Raw genomic sequence first — 20,719 nt, 5'->3', positions numbered from 1 at the left:
ATCTATATTCGAACATATGTTAAGTGTACATGTACAAACAAACATATCTTATTTTAAAACCTTTGGATATATGAATTTGAATTGGGATTTACAGATGTGTATAGCTGAACCTAACATTTTGTTTATTACATGAAAACATGAAGATTATAAAAGCAAAAAAAAACATACCATTTCGAATTTTTAAGCTTTCTGCATAAGCTGTTATACACTGGCAAAAGAATTAGCTATGCACAACGAACAGTACAAAGAGAACGACCCTTGTTTGAAGTACAATATGATACATGAGAATTCATTGGTTTAAATAAACGCTTCGATTGTTTTACAACCTTGGCAACCAAGTTATGCTAACCAAGTAAATTAAAACGTTGTTTTAACATGTACATGATTAATCTTTTATCGCATAGTTTTATGCAATTAGGTCCTTTCTGCATTGATGCTATCCAGAATAGGTTTGCATGGTCCGGTATGAAAACACTTGAAAGCACTTAAAAACAAATATTTTTAATTTACTAAGCATTTTAATTACATGCAATATACAAGGTACTTGGTTAAAAGCTTCCTCTTTAAATAATAATGTTGATTTTTTCCTTATTTGGTTGTTATGTAAAGTATCATGTATATAAAGAGATGTAATGTACGGCTGAGGATCGTTGAGCTGAAAAAATGAATGCAATGAGATGGATATTATTCACATCTTTCTTTCAAGTTTGGCATTGCTTTGGTATGTTGCTTTATTAGTAAACTTTAAAAAAAAAAAAAAAAAATTATTACATATTGTATGCATCATGCTTCTTAAAATTGAAATACTTCTAAAGAAATGATGTGTTAAATCTTTGAAAGCTGTAAAATGATATATACAATATCATACAACATTACAAGAAATATAGTTATGAGAGTGAATGTTGTTTTCATCATCTTCCCGACGTTAATATAACTCTCTAATTTCTGATCAGTATTTGCCACGATAGGACATATTTTGGTTTTTATTACATGTAGGTAAAATACAATGTTATCGATTAAACAATCACAAATAAATTAAAATGTATACAGCATATTATTTTAATATAATCTTTTTTTATTTATTGATATCCACATTTCATGAAAAAAAATTATTCTTAAATAAAAGTAAGACACTAAAAATTCTACAAAGCTGTGCTTTATACGCAAGAAAATCATACGATAATACATGTTATAAACATTTTTAAATTGAATTTTAACAGAAAACCTCTGTACGAAAAATACGACCAGTATCTTATTAAGTTCATACTATGCAAACAACAAAGCTTATCTAGCTAACGATGGCAATGTCAAAACAACAGAGAGATACTGTTCATATACTATTATACAACACACAAAAGCTTGGCTTCAGGTCGACCTTGGGGAACAATACAGCATAAACAACGTTAAGATTTATTACCGAAGCGAAGGTAAGTCAGAACTAAACTTATACTGTATAAAGGGAAATATTTGCCCCCGTTTTATTTTTGCCCCTTCCGCCATAGTTGACAGCGGGAGAATTTAACACTGGGCGAATTCCTATGTTTCAAACGATATTCTATATTCAAAACTCTGTCTGGGCGAATTCAAGACGGGGCGAAACCGTTTGCAAGTAAAAATGGGGGAAATAACACAGATATACAGTCATGTAACAGGCACTTTGTACAACAGACGATGTGTTTTAAAATCAATAGACAAAAATAAGTGTCAAGTTCCACTGATACGAAGTACGTTTTTGTCATCACTTGTGTTGTCTATTTTTTAAGTTCCAAGCATGCTGATAATAAAAATGGTATCTGTGAAATAATGTGAAATAACATCTGCCATTAAATAAACGCTATATACAATGCATTGATTTTAAAATCATCATTTCATAAACAATAAATGTACAAAATCCATTACAGACTGTATGGAATATATTGTCTGGCGTAAAAAAAATCATTTCATTTCTTAACTAGTTATAAGCAGTTCTATTTGTGTGGAAAAGTATTGAAAATATCCTCTTTCTTTTGATAGACGGGGTGGTTCTTAACCTCTTACATTGCGTTTATTATTTGTGTAAATGTTTTTTTTTTTTTTACACATTTCATTGCTAAACGTTTAAACATTATTTCTAGGCGATCTAGATGATCAGTATTCATGGAAACAGTATAGGTTCAGACAGTTTTATCTCGATGTATCAGATCTACCAGCTTCCGAAACAAACACAACACAGAGAACTCGGTGTTACACTGACAACACAACATACCCAGACTTACCTCCAAACATAATCGACATACCATGTCAACAGACGGCTAGGTACGTCATTGTGGAGACGACGTACGACGCTCCTGAAGATGATCCTACTGAAGGAGCGATCCTTGAAATCTGTGAAATAGAAGTTTATGGTAAATATGCATGTGGTTTCTTTTATCTTTAAACTTTTCATGAGCTGTTTTAATTGAAACTAGCAGAGTTTAACGTGTGCTCATGCAAATTGAACTAAGTGTTTTGTAGAGCATTTATAAAACCATGCAAATTTACAACTGTTAAGCTTGATAGACAGAAATTATTAAAAATAGAGCCCCCTCCAAAAGGTTGGACAATCTTCATCCCCCAATCAATATGTTCTTCATATTTCATAAAAATACAATTTGATGAGTAAATGGAGAGTTTTTGTTTTTGACCGCGCTAAAAAAAGACAGGAAGCTGATGCTTATTTTTTGACAATTTGAAAACTTCATATCTATTCTCGACTAAAATAAGTTCCGGTGTCATTTTGCAGATATTTGATTAATTAGCGATGTAGGCTTATAACACAGTTCCAATTAAAAATGAGGTTAAATACAATGTTTGAATGGTCAACTAAATACCTATTAAATTTGCAATAAACTTAAATATGATGTGTTGGAAATGAGCCATTATTTTTCATAAGGAAAAAAAATCTATTATTTACTTTTGAAAGTTGAAGAATATCGTGTCTCTTCAGACAACGCTTTTAGTAAAAACAATTCTTATATATAGCCTAAAAATGGACATAACCGTACTATTAATTTCTCTTTTATAAATAAAAGTTGTCCTTCGACTTATCAGTTTTAAAAAAAAGTAATCGAGACAACGATTTTTACATGTAGGTTTGGAGTAAATAACATTAACTCATTTGTCAAAATTATCACTAAGCAACGTTATTAATATTCATTTACAATTTCTGTCAGGGATATTTAAGATCAAGTTGATTTTCAGGTAATACACAAAGCTAGCGTAAATTTTAGCATCATTTTAATTATCTCGTTTTTTAAGTAAATGCAATAATATTCAACTTTCATTACAACACCCAGATAATGATGTATTTATGCCATTCTGTTATATTCTTATAGTTTAATTTTCGTTGTTACACTTTATTAGATTGGATAAAATTAATTTTAATTAAACAACCTAACTTGTCTACGTCACAATACGCGTGCGTGCGAACATAATTTTCCGCTTGACATTACATTTAAACAACGTACAAATTGACAACCTTTTAAAATAGGCCCTTTTCTGACGTTAGTTGGTTTTAGAGACTATTCCAAAGTGTAGTGAGCCACCTAAACTATTGATGCATATTTCATGTACAGAGTAACTGACAGCAAAACTCGTTTTTTTTTCAGGATGCCGAACTTGTCGATTTGGAAGTGGTTGTAAAATTTGATTTGAACATATTTTATTATGCAAAATAATATTTACATAATAGGATTGGGCAGCAGGCAAAGCCTATTTAAGCCTTCTCCACTAGGTACAAGGTAGTCATATGTATAAAATACAAGAATTGTGGAGTTAAATGATACAATTAAGAATACATGATTTTTTTGTGTAACAAAGTGAACAAAAGAAAAAAAAGAGGGAAAAAAAAGATAAAATTGACAAAACCGGTTATAACAAAAGTAGAACAGAATTATCAAGTTTTGTCAATAAGGTTACAGCATATATATATAAATATAGGTATACGCATAATTTTGTTTACATTTTCAGTATATGTGTTAATTACATTATTTTCTTTACACAAATCTTCTGGATTTTTTAATGTATTCATGTACAAGCTTGAACAATTTAACATTTTCATCATATGAAACATCATTATCTCCATACAGTAATAGATCTAAGGTAATTGGTTTTTGGAGATTTAACATAGATATTTGATGAAAGAGACAATTTCTTTCATCATTATATTTTGGGCACTCAAAGAAAAAATGATTTGCATTTTCAGTATGAAAACCACAATAATCACAAACAGAATTTTCTCGAATAAAATCACAAAATAAGTCAGCATTTAAACTGCTAGCATTATTTCTTAGTTGACAATGTATAATGTTTTCCCTCCGATTCCCTAAATTAAAAGGTTTTGTTGGAGTCTTAAAAAAATGTTTCTTAATAGCATTTGAAAAGCAAGCCAACTTTGGAAGACTTCTAATAGCTAGTGGAAGATCATTCCATAGCTTAACTGTAGATGGTATGAAACTTTTTAAATAAGATGTTGTTCTGGCTTGAGGGATAGTGTAAGTAGATTCATCATGATTTCTAAAAGGATATGGGGTTATAGGTGGAATACATGGTTCTAAAAGATTTTCAAGGTAAGTAGGTACCATGTGGTTTACCATCTTATAAAACAAAATTAACTTGTGCACTTTTCTTCTTTCTGATAACATATCCCATCCCAATTCATAATACAACTTTGTTCTAGAGGAATTGATTCTTAAGCCTGTGATAATTCTAGCTGCTGTGATTTGAACATCTTCTAAAAGATCTGATTCCCTGTCATTGCAGTTGTCCCAAATAACATCGCCATATTCTAAAACAGGTCGGATAAAGGACAGATATATTTTTATTAATGCATCGCGACAAAGTGTGTGTTTGAGCATACGCAACATGTTTAATCTACTACAAGCCTTTTCATATATGCCTTGTATATGTAATTTCCAGTTCGCATCAGACTGGAAATTAAGTCCTAAATGAACATGATTATTTTGTATTGTAATATCAGGACCATTATTACCAAATTTAATAGTAGGATGAGGAATATTTTTCCGAGTAAAGTTTAAGTTTATAGTTTTTTTAGGATTAAAATCAACCATCCATTTTTTGGACCATTTATCTAACTTGTCGAGATCCTTTGTTAGAGAATCTGCTGCTTCCAATATATCCTGATCAACAATAACATAGAGTGATGTGTCATCAGCAAATAGTCGAACATTATTGGACAAGTCAGAGGCAATATCATTAATGGTTGTAAAATTTGTTCCGGGTGTGCACACTGTGACATTACCAGTGGTTTTTGTCGTAAGGTTTTGCTATTGTTGGCATGCTATTTTATATTTATCCAAAGGCAACAGCTTTATTTTGTGCTAATTTTACATATGTTTAGAAATATAGGTAATATGTACATGCACCTCAATAAATACTGGGGAATCATTAGAAATTGTGGTGGCTCAATTGTCGTGGTATTCGTGGGTAGCCCAACCCAACCCACGAATACACAACAAAAACAACTTTAGCGAGCGCAGCTCGCCGGCGCGCAGCGCCGGAGCGAAGCGAGCTCTACCGGCAAGGCGTGTGTGAATAGAAAATTTGGACTAGTTGCACATTTATTCAATGGATTTCTTGGCGTCAGTAAATCGGACCAGTAATGCATTGTTTTAATCGTCCCAGTAGTTCTCTGTAATCATGGCAATTTTTATCACTTCACACTCTCACGAGAATCAACAAGACAATACTGAAAAACAATAACGATGTATACGACATACAGTCAGTGCTACCTCTAAAGTTCACCTCAGTACAGTCTCAATTAAAAAACAATAGAGTGACGTCACAAAGGTTTACACATTGATCCGATAAAAAATTTCGGTGTCAGTAAATTTTGACCCACAATTCATAGTACCAATGGTTTCCAACCTCACGTTCTCGCGAGAATCAAAGTACAACTTCTGAGAAGCATATATAAGATGTGTAATTTTAAGAACATCATGCTTTTTAAAGTAAATAAAACAGTATACTTCGTGTACTTTTATTTCTCAGGTGAGTTTTGAAGAGTCAGGCGATACTTAAGCAACGTCAGCTTTGATGTCACAATAAGCACTGATAAGGGGAAATTACTCTAATTGAAGTTATTGTAAATCTGCTGAAATGACCAAAATCCTCTCAAAATCTTGCAAAGGCTAAGCTAAAGAACATCTGAAGATTGGGGACATTTCTTCAGATACAGGAAACAGCTGTGAATTGCACTCATTTGGATGAATGCTCACATTTATTTTATTCGCTATAATTACGGTAATTTCCTGGAACGTACATGTACAATGTAGCATCGCCTTTTTTTAAAAGGGGGTGGGTGTCGGGATGGCTGCCTCATCCAAAAAATATTTGCAAGCAAAAAGAAAAAAAAATAATGAAAATTCTAATCCTTCAGCTCTTTAGAAGTTCAATGGCTTCATTATTTTCACTTTCATTTAATACATGCGGGTGGGGGGGGGGGGGGGGGGGGCGGCGGACACCATGTTCTTTTTATATGATAAGCAAATATTTTTTAGCGTAGATTAAAATAATTATAATTTTTTTATTAAAAGTGGAGCGGGCAAATCCATGATAAGTCGATTTTCTATGTGTAAATTAAAAAAAAAAAAATAAAATATTATTTTTTTAACATGGGGAGGGGGGGGGGGGGGCTCTATGATGAGTCCAGTTTTATATGTAGGTTTAGAAAAATAAGTCTACTGCAAAAAAAAGGGGGGGGGGGGGTGAACTGACGTTATAATCACTTTAAAAGAGGAGATACAGTGCAATGAATATTTATATATTAAAATCTTTATTATTCAACAACATTGTATCTGAGATTAAACTACTGTTCTACTTATAAATAAATAAATTATAACAAATCTTATAAACTATGAATAATGAAAATTAACTGAAAAATAGGTATGTTTTATTGTTTGGCATTGAATATATATATATATATATATATATATATATATATATATATATATATATATATATATATATATATATATATATATATATATATATAATTCATTGTTTGACCACATGCTATGCTCGCCCAACGGTCGTACCGTAAAACATATTAGAAAGAGTAATCTTGGTTATCAAAACTTAAAACCTATATAAAATATAAAAATTTCATCCCCACGAATAAGCAAAATCCCACAATCCACGGAAATATGCCTTCAAGAATTTAAGGGATTCTACAGTATTTGTATTTAACGGCTTTTGTTTAAAAAGTGATTCTATTAATTTTTTCGCCGTATTACCGGTGTGAAATCCGGTGGATGGGACAGCAATGAGAGATTTGTATGTCTTTATACACTGTGTAATTTAAATATAAACAAATGTCTGCTGTAAGATAATTAAAAATGACGGGGTGAAAAATGAAATGACCAAAAATGTCCTATGCTCTTCCTTTTGGACTTGCAATATTTTGGCATGCGAGGGATAAACCGAAAGTAATCATTGAAACGTGGTTTGTCATATATCGTTTTTTAATGTAAAGTAAAGCGAGTATAATAATCATTCAATATATAATTATATGGAAAACTCGACAGCAAGATTCGCGGTCTAGGACTTGACAAAGTTTCACTTAATTATTTAATTTCCACTGTACTTATTTCAGTTTTTTTTTGTTATCAGGTCAACACCTAAAAGATTCCAGCAACCTATTAATCCTATACATTGTGATTGGAATCCTGGGTGTCAGTTTTGTCTGCATTCAGCTATTCAAAATAAGGTGTGTGTCATTTCAACATTAACCTATTCTTGTTATCGATTCATTGTAAGCTTCAATTTACCTAAGAAAGCAATCTTCCCAACTTTGGCTAACTTAATAACTTTTTAATTTTACAGGCAAAAAATATGATCTTAATCCAATATGTTTTGATTGATAAAATTGGTAGCAACTTATATTCAAAGGAATATATATGGTATTCGCCTAAAATAGCCCACTAAAAGGAATATCAGTATTTTACTTAATTCTTTGCTTTCTTTGTACAGATATATATGTGATGTTTTAACTCAATGTTCATTTTGATTCAAGTGCCCACATTTTAGAAATATAGCATTGTAAAGACAACTTTTTCCCGCCATTTTTGCATTTTAGCATATCAAATATATTTTATATCAACTCTTCTAAATTATAACATAGTATTTTATTGTACCCGAAACACTTCCCATTAGAATTATGGGGGCCAAATTTAACTCTTATCATAAATGTTTTTTTGATAAATAGGCATATGAATTATTGTATTCCAGGCAAAATATTCCTTCAAGTATGAGGACAAAAGAAAATCAGCACGATAAGAAGAGCCTAGCGCCAGACAACAAGGACACAACAAATGCATACCAAACTCTGATGCATGTCAGGCAGTCGTCCCATTATGAGGACCTTATCTAATTATTTAATTTGAAATTTGGACTCTTACAGCATTGGTGAAAACTTAGTTGTACCAAAAACCTGTGACATTCTTTTCTTTGTGCTAAAATGAGTGTTCCTTTTTTGGTTGTTCATGCTATACAATTTTGTTATACTACAATACCAACTAGAGTATACCTACACCCTTTCAAAAATGGCTATCTATCTATCTATCTATCTATCTATCTATCTATCTATCTATCTATCTATTTATCTATCCATCTATCTATCCCTTAATGTTTCTGTGATATTTTACTTATGTATTTCATATGCCCCCCCCCCCCTCTTGAATATTAAGTTTTGAAATATTAAATTTTACATTTTCTGATTAGCTTCGTTTGTCTATCTTTTTTCAAAATGTAGTGCCACATCGTGTGACACTACAGTACAGCTCACGATTGAGATGACACATTATTTGTATTTGTAAAATTTAAACTCAGTCTACTAAGACCTTCTAAAAAGTCAAAATCCACTTTAATATAGAAATTAAATATAAAGGTACCTGATTTAAGAAGTTATATAGTTTTCTAGAGGATGTCAATTGATATAGACATATATGTCATTCACAAAATATTTGAAACGTTATTCAATCAATAATCCTTGTTTAGAAGTTAGGAATATATAGCAAGGCCATTAACGATATTCAGTGCTCTAGATATAAAAAAATCCCCATCTTTTTTCTGTTTTGATTAATGTAATTCCTTCCTTCATTTTCTTTGAAGTTACCTCCCGTAGCACAAGTTTGTTCTAGTTAGCTTCAGTGCCGACTAACCAAGTAAGGGTGAAACCTAAATTGCGCGTGCTTGCTATTGAAATCTAGAAATAAATTGACAGTGCTAGTGCTAGAAAAAATGAATTAGCGATGAACTGGTCAGTTTCTTGATCAAACTGCGCATTGTCAGTCACGCTTCTATATAAAATTGGTAGACTGATCACGAGTAGCATCTACATCCACAGTTCAAGGTCTGCATATCTTTTTTTTTTCGTAGCGTTAGTCTAAATGGAAATGATATTTATTGACTGTGATTTTCGGCGAGGTTCCTTGAAATTCAGAGACAAGCAATAAAACACTGCATGCACATTTTCTGTAGATTAATGTATAAAAATCAATATGTGTGCATTCTTACATTTTATATACACTGTTTTACGCTTGCTTCTCACTTACCGTTGTGCAAAAGAAATTTGCACGCGCTTATTATCATTTTTTATAAGACTATTTTAAATTGTATTTCTACAGAGTATGTACTCACTTCTACCCTTATTATCAATAGTCCACCGGCTGACTTTCTTCTCTTTTTTAAAGCTAACCTTGTTGAATATTTTGGTCGATAAGGGAAGTGTTTCTGAAGAAACAAATATATTCAAGTGATGATGCAATACTAATATTTTGCTCTGTCTCAAAACACCCTAGCATTCCGTTTTACTATTTCATTGTTATACTAATACATACATCAAGGTTAAAATAATTATTCAGTATTTGGAGAAGAACGATAATAGTTCATCACCTCAACTCCCCCCAACCTGTTATAAGACAGCTCTATTTAAGATACAATGTATCTACGAGAAATGCAGATACATGTAATAAATAAGGTACCACGCTGGTAACGTTAGAAAATGAGCAAGGTATTTTGAGTGACTTTCGTAAGACAAAAGAAATCAGATTTCTCAATCCTAAATATCAAAACTGCAACGATCATTCAGTCAATAACCTTTTAATTAAATTATCTCCCTTTCATCGCTTTCAATTTGACATGTGTGTGAGTGTATATATTTACATGTACCTGAAAAGTTGTCAGTAAGTAACAAAACATGATGGTTGAGACAAACTACAAGTAAACCTTAACCACTATCAAAATTTGTTGATACTTTAGAAAATCAGAAACATTTAAAAGACATAAACTTTACTGTTAATTTAGGTAAACTAGTGTAAAAAAAGGTCAAGGGGTTATTTTCAAAATCAGTTTCCGGATACGAAAACAGAATTGCAAATATACCTATACGAGATTCGCGGACACCGCGTCATTATCAGTAAAGTATCATAATATCTTAATATAGAGTTTAATACATTACTTATACAGTTCGTTCGGCTCAGCCTGACGTTGAGTTATAACGAGGTTTCTATTACGACGTAGTCCTAGGTTACCTGAGTGTAATAAGCCGCATTCACCGTTTGATCAGAGGGTGCTATCGCATTCTCCATCAAAATATCGCTTGTACCACTTTAGAATACTTAAACTTGACCTATTTCGATATTTTTTCCTGTTCTTCCATCGTTTGTTTTGTATCTATCGGTGTTTTACCTTAGTCGACACAATTTTATGATGACACTCTCTCCCGTGCGGTCAACTGACGTCGCATTTTTAGGCATTTTTTTTAACATTGTCTTTCCGTAGTATCGTTTAAGAGTCCTCTGCTAGTTTAAAATAAAATGATATATGAAAATGACGTTCAGAGTACAGACTACATCACAATAGCAGATCATGAAGTTGGGAAATGTTTTATAAAAGCTTTTAATATTCACATCTAAAAAAAAAATTATTAATAAGTTTGGACAAATTTTATGCTGGGCCAAGCGTAGTTCCGCGACCCTTTGATACATTAACATTTTTGTTTATTTCTATGGAAAACGTTTAAAGCGAATTTTGTTTGATTTGAAATTTCATGACAAAGATAAAGATATATACTATGTTTAAATAAACCATTTAAAATAAACGATTATCCTCGAACTTTTATTACAATTGTCGTACAAACATTCAACTTGATGTAAAAATAACGACCAAATTAAGTACTGACAGGAGTTGATTTTATCAATTATTTATTTTAGAATCAACGATATGTTTTTTTTTCATGGCAAGTAGTTTCTTATATGTTTTTAAATTACGCTTATTTTTAATAAAATGAATAATCGGACTTTTCCGGAAAATATTTTTTCGTGAAAACCCAATATGAATCATGTCGTGTAATATTAATGATACTATTAATTCCATCATGGTACGTATCAGTAATCGAAACATTTCTAAAAAAAATTGTATGGATCAAAGCAATATTGAACTTTAGTTTTGTTCAACCAGACGCTCGGATGTCTCCTTTGATCTCCGACAAGCAAGAGAGATTCTCTGCTTGTCGAAGATTTACGAAAATCACCGATCGTCTGGTTGAACGAGACTATAGTTAACTTTAGCGTAGGAATATATACCACTACAAAAATAATCTAAATTGTTCCTACGACTTAAAATCTTACTATTTTCAATGTATTTATAAATACATTTTCCTTAAAAACAATGCTTCAGAATTCATTACAGCGAATTTTTTGATTAACTAAGTCTTGTCAGCTGAGATTATTTGTGCCTAAGTCCAAACACCGTTTCACCTCCGGCTTACCAGAGTATCTGCTTAGGAGAGTTGATTTAAATGAACTCCTAAAAATTGTTTCTTATTTGCTAGTTTTAAAAGTAAGGTGCATGTCGTTATTCTGTAAAAATCAATATTCCTACACTGAAACCCATAAATTGTTAGCCCACGGTTTTTCTTATTACGTTACTTTATCAATATTTAAATTCATAAATAATTAACTAAACGTAATGAAACTTAATGATATCAGAAATGAAACCTCATATACACCCGTGTGAATTGGAATTCCTGGAATGAATTAGACATTCCGTGTTTAAAAAAGTCAACTTCTGTTATGAAACTGGTCAGTTTCTAGGTCAAACTACCCAAATTCAATTCAGACGACTCTTCTGCAAGGAACGGTTCGGATATATATCTCCCAGGTGTATCGGCAGTGTCTTACTACGAGGTACCATGGAATTTAGTGATTCATATTTTTTTCGTGAAAAGAAGCATTAAGAGTTATTTAAGATTACTGAAATAATGTAGGTATACAGTCATACATGAAACGTATATCGTTATACGCGTTGTCTCCTCATCTAGTCAAAATAAGTCTGAACGATAAATGTAAACCAGCATATTATGATTGTGCTACAGTCTATAGTATTATTGTATTTCATCAGACTGAGTTTTTCCCTGCTTGGATGATATTTTTAGTCGTTATTTTTCAAAGCTAGCCTTGGAAAATTATTGCATTATAATCTTAATAAAACTAGACAGTAAAAATCAATTCAATTCTATGTTTTTTCGATATTTATTGCAGTGGATGCTTAGTTACAAGTCAGCATGTATTAAACGTATGGATAGTTAATTAACCTTTCCACGTTATTTTACGTAATAAAAATAGAAAACGTATTTGTAATTCAAAAAGCACACTTGGATTACAAGATATTTTATATTAAATAAATACATATATATTTAAGGATGCAAGCATTTAAACTGTGTAAATATCGATATAAATTTATCATGGAATCAAACTTAAGAAGTACATTTCTCCTAGTAACTTCTTATCCAATGCTGCTATCGTTAATTGTTGTATTACTGGTTAAATCTTACTTATTATTACGATACTTTTAGCAGGTTCTCGGTGTGCAATTAAAACACTATGTTGAATCATTCTGGGTCGACTTAAACGTGCTATAGCAAATTGTTATAATCATTCATTGATGGCCGTTCTTTTTTCCTCGAAGTTTAAAATACAGCCATTTACTGATTTCGATTAATTCAAAATGAAAATATTTCACAATAGTTATCACGGTTTTGTTGATGTATTGATGCCAGGAAGGCATGACATGACTCAATGTATGAACGTTAAAAAAAGTTGTGTGTATAGAAAAGTCTAGTTCATATGCAATATCTCTTTGCGTTTGTAACACAGCTTTGCTCAGAGATAGGTTGAGCGACATTTATTATGAAAAAGAAATGAAAGTTAACAGAATGTACCTGTTGTTCTTTTTAACTTAGTAATAAAAAAACCCCCACAATAAATTGATATTTATCAGTGGATTGTTTTAAAAAGCACTGCAAACACCAGATCTGTTTACATTACTTTTTTGATCAGGCTTGAAGAGTCTATGTTGTCGAATCAACTAAATAAAAATTTAGAAGTCTGCAACTGTCAAGGACGACTAAATATAATTGTTTTCAATTTATTGCCTGCACACATAGCCTGTCAATACTAATTAGAAATCTACTATTGCGCGTAAATAACAACAATAAATAAATAAATAATAAATCACAAATGATGCAGGCCTATGTGTGCACAAAATTATTCATGCTTTAAAAGACAGTTTTTTTCCTCAATTCCTTGAATAAACAATGAATTGAATTGAATTGAACATATTTTATTGAATAAATCAAAAGGATAAGACACAAGTTCTAAAACTTAGATAGTCCTCTCCTAGTAATGAAATTTTATAAATATTGCCATACATTGAATATATTGAAATATTGAATACACATAAATATACATGAATAAACAATCTACTGCATATATAATATCACCTTATAAATTTAAACATTTTTTGAAAAACGACCACATTCACTCAAAAAAATTTGTACTGTCTTGAAAATTTCAGTGTTTTGTATATTTGTCAACGAATCATCCCCCCATAATAATAAATGTGCATCTATAATGTGTACGTAACTTAATGTCAATAGCTTATTCATTAGAGAATTCCGAGCTCTTGTATACTTTTTACAGACAAAAAACAAATGGTATGCATCTTCTGATAAGCCACACGAACAGTTTGGACTGGCTATTAAGTTACAGCGGAATAAGTCAGAATTTAAAATACAGTTGTGTCTCAAACGTGTATGTGTTATGTTTAAAAATCTTTTTCCAAATGAAAGATATTTCTGGGGCTTTACCGTATCATTGTATAAACATTTTTTGAATATTTTAATAGAGGTTGCCTCCCTTGTATTAAGACTTAAGGCATTCCATCTTCTGACAGTATCAGGAATAAATGATTTATTAAATAGTTCTAATCTAAATTTTGGAACAGAATAATCAAGAGAGTTTCTAGTTGTGTACCTTGAAACACTGCCTCTTGTATATGGTACAATGTTTTGTATGTAAGTAGGTACTAAGTTATTGTGCATTTTGTACATAGTTATTAATTTAGCTCTATTTCTTCTGTGTTCCAAAGGTTCCCAACCTGTTTCAAAATAAATTGAATTTCTTGAAGCAAAACTTGTGAGCCCAGTTACTATTCTTCCGGCATTTAATTGAACCTTTTCCAATTTTTCTATGTCCATCTGTGTGCAACCAGCCCAAACTTCGGCAGCATATTCCAATTGTGGTCTAATAAAAGATACATACATTTGTGATAGAATATCCCTTGAAACAGAAAATTTTAGCTTTTTAAGTAACCCCAGTTTTTTGTAAGCTTTTTTAACAATGTTATCAATATGTTCTGACCAACTTAAGTTTGAAGATAACTGTATACCAAGATGTTTGTGTTCAGTAACATATTCCAACTGACAATTTTCAAAAAATAAATTAGGAAAATGACAATTCCGAGAAAACCAATCAAACTAATAATTATAACGCGTCCCATGTCAGGTGTATTAATCAATGCCGAGAATTGCAATTTATTTTCTTTAATTTATTTTCCTAATGTTTTTCTCCATGAATTATTCATCTTGATATCATTATTCCCATTATATCAGCTGAAATATCATATCGAGTATCGTGCAAGGAGTTGCATCAAAAGATTTCTTTAATTTTAGAAGGTAAATAATAAAAAAAAAAAAAAACACTTCTGGAAAAATAATTTAAAAATGTTCAATTTTACGTGAAAATGAAAATGACTTCTATGAAATAAATTTCAAAAAAAAAAAAATGAATCCCCTTTAAATCAATAATAATTGAATAATTATTTTTACATTAATTTAAACAAACAAACAGACACATCTTTCATATCAACTTACATGTATCCTGTAACAAACGTTTGTTTAATCCAGTTATTTCACCAGCATCTTGAACGGTTTTACTGTGTCTATATTCACTAAGTACCTCAAACATTTCATTAATAAGTTTATTGTGATGCAAAATACCTTATCATTCGTTTATCATTTTAAAACAAATAAACATAGACAAAATCAACTCCCGTCAGTTCTTCGGTAATTTGATTAATAAAAGTGAACAGTTGGCTGCATGAAGTCAACCTATCATCTTAGTATATTAGTTTACGAGTTCAATTTCGCTTGAATCCATACAATTTTCGACAAATATTTCTATTACCGATACATAGTTTGATTGAATCAATTATGTCTTTAAATAATATTATTTCGTATGGGGTCTTCTTGACATACTTTTTGAAGAAGTCTAAAAATTCATATTTTAAAAATATGCGTAATTCAAATGCAGATAAGAAACTACATGTACTTATCGAATTGTCGTGATTTTGCATTGATGGACGTTCCTTTTCTCTAGATTTAATAGGTACAAGCATGCGCAATTTCGAACATTTCAACAATAAAATGATAAATCGCTAATTATCACGGTTTGTCTTTGTTCATGTAATGATGTTAAATGTTATTACCGACCGCAAAACAACGCTCGGTTATAAATGAAAGCGGAAGTAACAGTAGTTGTATGTTTATGAACTTCTGGATCGCACTAAAAAAAATTCTATGCAACACAGCATTGCTTCAAAGAGAGCGTGTTGTTTGACGATACTAATTTTAAAAAAATCAAAGTAAAATGTTTGTGAGATAAATGTCTCTTGTGTGTCTTTAAGTGGGCTCGACTGCGGTGACCATTTTTAGACTGTATTGATTTTCTTTAATAGAGGAGCGCACTATAAAAATATAGAAAACACCTTTACTCCATAGAAAACAGATAAAATAATACTGACCACTCACCCTCCTCAATCTTTCTAAAAACATTAGACTGATGTTTATATCTATATAAATGGATTTTTGTTATATAAACTGCAAACATTCGATCTTAATCTTCGTTTTCAAAATTGTTAGTTTAGGGACCAAATAGTTTTCTGTTTTTCTGTGTGTTTTTGTTTTTGTTCTTTTTGTGTGTGTGTGTGGGTTTTTTTAAAAACAATTTCCTCCACTTTTATTTTATAATTATCTTTTTATAAAAAGAGTCACGATCATGAGATAAAGAACGTGTGACGTGTGTTATCTCATCAACTGAATGACAGCTGAACTGTTTCTAAATGTTTTGGATGAATGAATTTTATTGTTATTTTTTCTCTGCACGCACAAATGTAAACATTTACATAAAATATAAATAAGAAACTGTACCAGTGCGTTTAAATCAATAACAATAAAATCATAAATGACGCAGAGTTGGGTATGCATGAAAATTGTTCCTAGATTTTTTAATCAAAAAGTTATTATTCTCTATATCAATAATTATTTCATAATGTGCAATTCCGCGAAAACCAATCAAAATGATGATGTCAAAGTGGGTCACTCATGAATATTGCATGTCAAATGATGCAGGTAACTGCAATTTATTTTCCTTTGATTTTTCGTAATGGTTTTCTTTATCAAATATCCATCTCGGTGTTACAATTCCCAAACTTGCAACAAAATACCTATGTGAAATTTAAGGACAAGGGTTGTTTCTTTTTAAAGATTTTGTAACGTCCAATTCCATGTTAATTAAAGATACCCAGATGATTTCTCTGAAATAACTTTCAGATACATTCTGGGGAAACAAATAAAAAATTCATCTAAAATCTAATACATGTTCGTTGTGTGATCATGTTGGTCCCACCCTAGGGTTTAAACACCTTACCCAAAGGTCACGAATTACACATTTTGGTAGACGACTTCAAGGACATAATAACCCCCGTTTTTTATTTTTTTTTCAGGTGGAACTATTAAATAACCGTACACCATTTATAATATTTAAAAAGTGGTATTCATTTGATGAAGTTTTCTTTGAATATATTCAATAGACAGAGATGCTGATTCGATAAGTAATTTCAAAGCACGGTTGTTTAATACGTTATAAAATCATTGTGAGAGTTTTGCAAAAGTCTTCTACCGGTACCACCAATTTTCGAAGCAATTGTCATTTTACGTACGAAATTGGTAAAAGTCGGTTAAGATTTTGTTTTAAAACAAACACAATTAAAAATGAGAAACGACTCGTTCAGAGTTAATTTTATATCGGTTTTTGCAAATAAATACATCGGCCTTGAACTAGTGACTTTTCAAAGGTAATAATTTTTTATAAACCAGTCGTTCAAAGTATAGCAAGTCGATGTCGTTTTGTTATATTTGCTTTTCCTTGGAAAGTTATCCATGTAGTATGATTTACATGAAAAAGATTTAGAATTTACTGTAATGGAACAGTAATATAACCGGGTGATATCTAAAATTAAACACAATTACTGAAATATCTGTTAATCAAAAGGCAAATTATCCATGTATACATGTACGTTGAACATCATTATGAAGCTTCATAGGAGGCGTGAACTCAAATTCGCCGAAAAATTAAGAAAAGAAGGGGACAAAATGACTGACAAACCGCGATTAAACAGTAGTCCCTCGGTTCACCGTTAGGTTAATTATCAAAGTAGTGCAAATCTTCCTGTTACATAGGACTGATTAGAGTTGGTTTACCATGCGTCCGATTTTACAAAGTGCAAGTTGACGATATGACTTCTCTCTCCCCGATTTGTAGGATGTCCATTCCCTTCGTAATCCTTCATATGCATCAACAATAAATTATTTCAGTATCTTTCATATTTAATACATTTGGCATTATTTTATTTTGCATTGCGACGCGTAAGATGAAATGACACAAAATGCTAGAAATAAATTTCATCGTTCTTGCATTTGCGAAGATTAAAAGTGAATCTTTCAATTTTGATAATATGACTATTTTAGGGTCATAAAAAATATATGTATATATCTCGTATCGTATTATACTGTGTAATACGTTAATTCCATGCGAACACCCAGAACATATTGTCAGCGAGGGACGTTTGGTATGTCGGGGGGTGGGTGGGGGGAATCTTTTAATTATCTTATTCCTATATGGATCCAGTAATTTTACTTGAAATAAACGATACCACGGAGTCTGCGTCATCTGTTTCATAATTGGGACATTTTACTGGAAATAGACAATGATGGTAACATAACAACAAAACTTTATGATAAACGTGATGACTTCAATTTTTCTTTAGTCAACTTTCCTTACTTATTTTGCAATATACTATCATCGCCTGCATATGGTGTTTTGTCTCTCTGTTAATTCGATACGCCAAGGCATGCTCTTCGTATGAATAGTTTCTAAGGCAAGGCAAGTCACTGGCAAACAAGTTGATAAAACAAGACTATCAACAGTCTCGTTTGAAGTCATATTTTCGTAAGTTCTATGATCGATACGACGACCATATCAGCAAATACAATCTTCCACTTGGTTGCATTCTGACTGACGTTTTTCATACGGATTTTTAAACCATAATTATTCACCTAATTGTTTACGAACTTTTGCAGGGTTTTTTCCCCGATAACGACAAAAAGTACACGGCGGGTGACCGGTCAGCAAAAGATGCTCACTTTTCCTAGTCACCTGATCCTACCACTATCTTTTAGAGGTCCATGTTGCTATGCTTTAAATTTGTATTTCGTTTTATGGATTTTTGAGATGGTTGATAGTTTTTCATCTCCAAAAGTGGCATATACTCCCCTTTTCCTGTTTGTATTTATTTATTCTTTTATATGCCAAGGAAGAGAGAACAGCTTGTTCGGATTACATTTGCATTGGTTAATTAAAAATAATCAATAATAGCACAAAAAAACCCACCGTGAAATCAAATATTTGGATGGACCGAAATAAGAATTGAAATATTATTTTTTTTTTTACATTCATAATCCGCAATTGCGTTCGCTTGCTTATGAATCAGCCAACCGATGACGATGTATTGACAATATGTGCTTATAGTAGCAGTATGGTCAAGATACAGGGAAAAAGCATTCATTATTCGGTTTTGTGTCAATACTTTTACTACATTCACTGTAAAATTCAATTGTTTCCATAGAAAATTATTCAACGATTTTCATAATATCATGTATCTAAAAGGATTCAGGAAAAAAGATTTAGCATGTATTATTATCCGTGTTATTATATAATAAATCATTACTAATATCTGCATTTCTCACTTGCAGCAGTGTATATTTGCAATTTTTTTTATAATTCAAATCCTATGAATGTCCGGGCAGATTTTTGCTTGGAAAAAGACTGTTATTATTAAGATAGTAACTGTAATCTTTTCCTATATAGGATAAGAGTTTCAAACATATGGTTATTTGCAAGATAACACATTACGGAGAAAAACACTGTATACTTGGTTATTTCGCCCGTGTTATTTTCAAACTTCTACACTTGCAAAACGGTGTGTCCCATCTTGAATTCGCCCAAACAAAGTTGTGTTAAAATTATTTTCGCCTTTCTACACTTGCAAATAGTTTTACCCCATCTTGAATTCGCCCAATCAAAGGTGTGTTAAAGAGAGATAATTTGAGACATTGGAATTCGCCAAGACCCAATCCCCTAATGACAACAACGGCGGCGAAAGGGGCGAAAAAAAAGTGTGAATATATCCATGTACTGTAAACGTGGTTATATTGACGAGTTCAAAATTTGACGATTTTTTAGTAAGAGACAATTGGCGAGTTTTAATTTTGACGATTTTTTGAATAAGAGTAAGAGTTATCTATTTTTGAATTCTTATAATGCCAGGGTTAGAGTTATCTTTCTTGCGAACTCGGTATTAATAAAAGTTAACTTTGATTGAAAAAAAGTTTGTACAGATTTGATGGAATAAAATTGTTCTTTGTATTTTGTTTTTATTCACTATACGATATTGCCTGAGGTAATAAAGTAGGTCAAACACGGCATGATAATCACGCACGAAGTTATTATAGAATGTTGTGACGATTGAGTGATAATTGCATTTAAAACATGCTTGTTTAGATTTTATGGGTTTTTTAAATACTAATTACGTGTTTTTTTTAGCTATTTACATAAATGAATCATTAACTTTGATCAAGTCCTAACGGGATAATGCCGATAAAAAATTCTGGTATTAATACGCTCTATATATGATGTGAAGTTTGGCGAGTACAAATTTTGACGAGAAAATAAAAATCGCCAACATAGTCAAAATTAACACATCGTCAAAATTTCCACGTTTACAGTATGCAGTTAATATCATGAGAAATCTAGTCACAAAATAATACTACATCATGAAAATATATTTTGTATAATTTTTATTCAACGAAGTTATTTTTTCACATGAAATTAAACACATTGAAAACAATTGGGATTTGTTATATATTGAACTGTACTTTGAAAGAAAAAAATGTGAGTGAGTCAAATAACCCCCCCCCCCTTTCCCCCCATATCGACAGGTATAA

The 20,719-nt window shown here is 31.3% G+C and overlaps 1 protein-coding gene across 1 annotated transcript; it reads left to right on the top strand.

Annotated features, from left to right (window-relative positions):
- The first annotated feature begins 634 nt into the window (after window positions 1-634).
- Window positions 635-10,512, top strand: LOC105346260 (uncharacterized). The gene is made up of 5 exons (XM_066078766.1): window positions 635-721; window positions 1,221-1,427; window positions 2,115-2,384; window positions 7,648-7,744; window positions 8,266-10,512. Exons 1-5 carry the CDS (start codon window positions 664-666, stop codon window positions 8,405-8,407), a joined length of 774 nt encoding a protein of 257 aa, XP_065934838.1. The 5' UTR covers window positions 635-663; the 3' UTR covers window positions 8,408-10,512.
- The last annotated feature ends 10,207 nt before the right edge of the window (window positions 10,513-20,719 follow it).

The sequence above is a fragment of the Magallana gigas genome, chromosome 1, assembly GCF_963853765.1.
Source record: "Magallana gigas chromosome 1, xbMagGiga1.1, whole genome shotgun sequence".
In the NCBI taxonomy this organism is placed as follows: Eukaryota; Metazoa; Mollusca; class Bivalvia; order Ostreida; family Ostreidae; genus Magallana; species Magallana gigas.
This window is presented reverse-complemented; position numbering and strand designations above follow the sequence as displayed.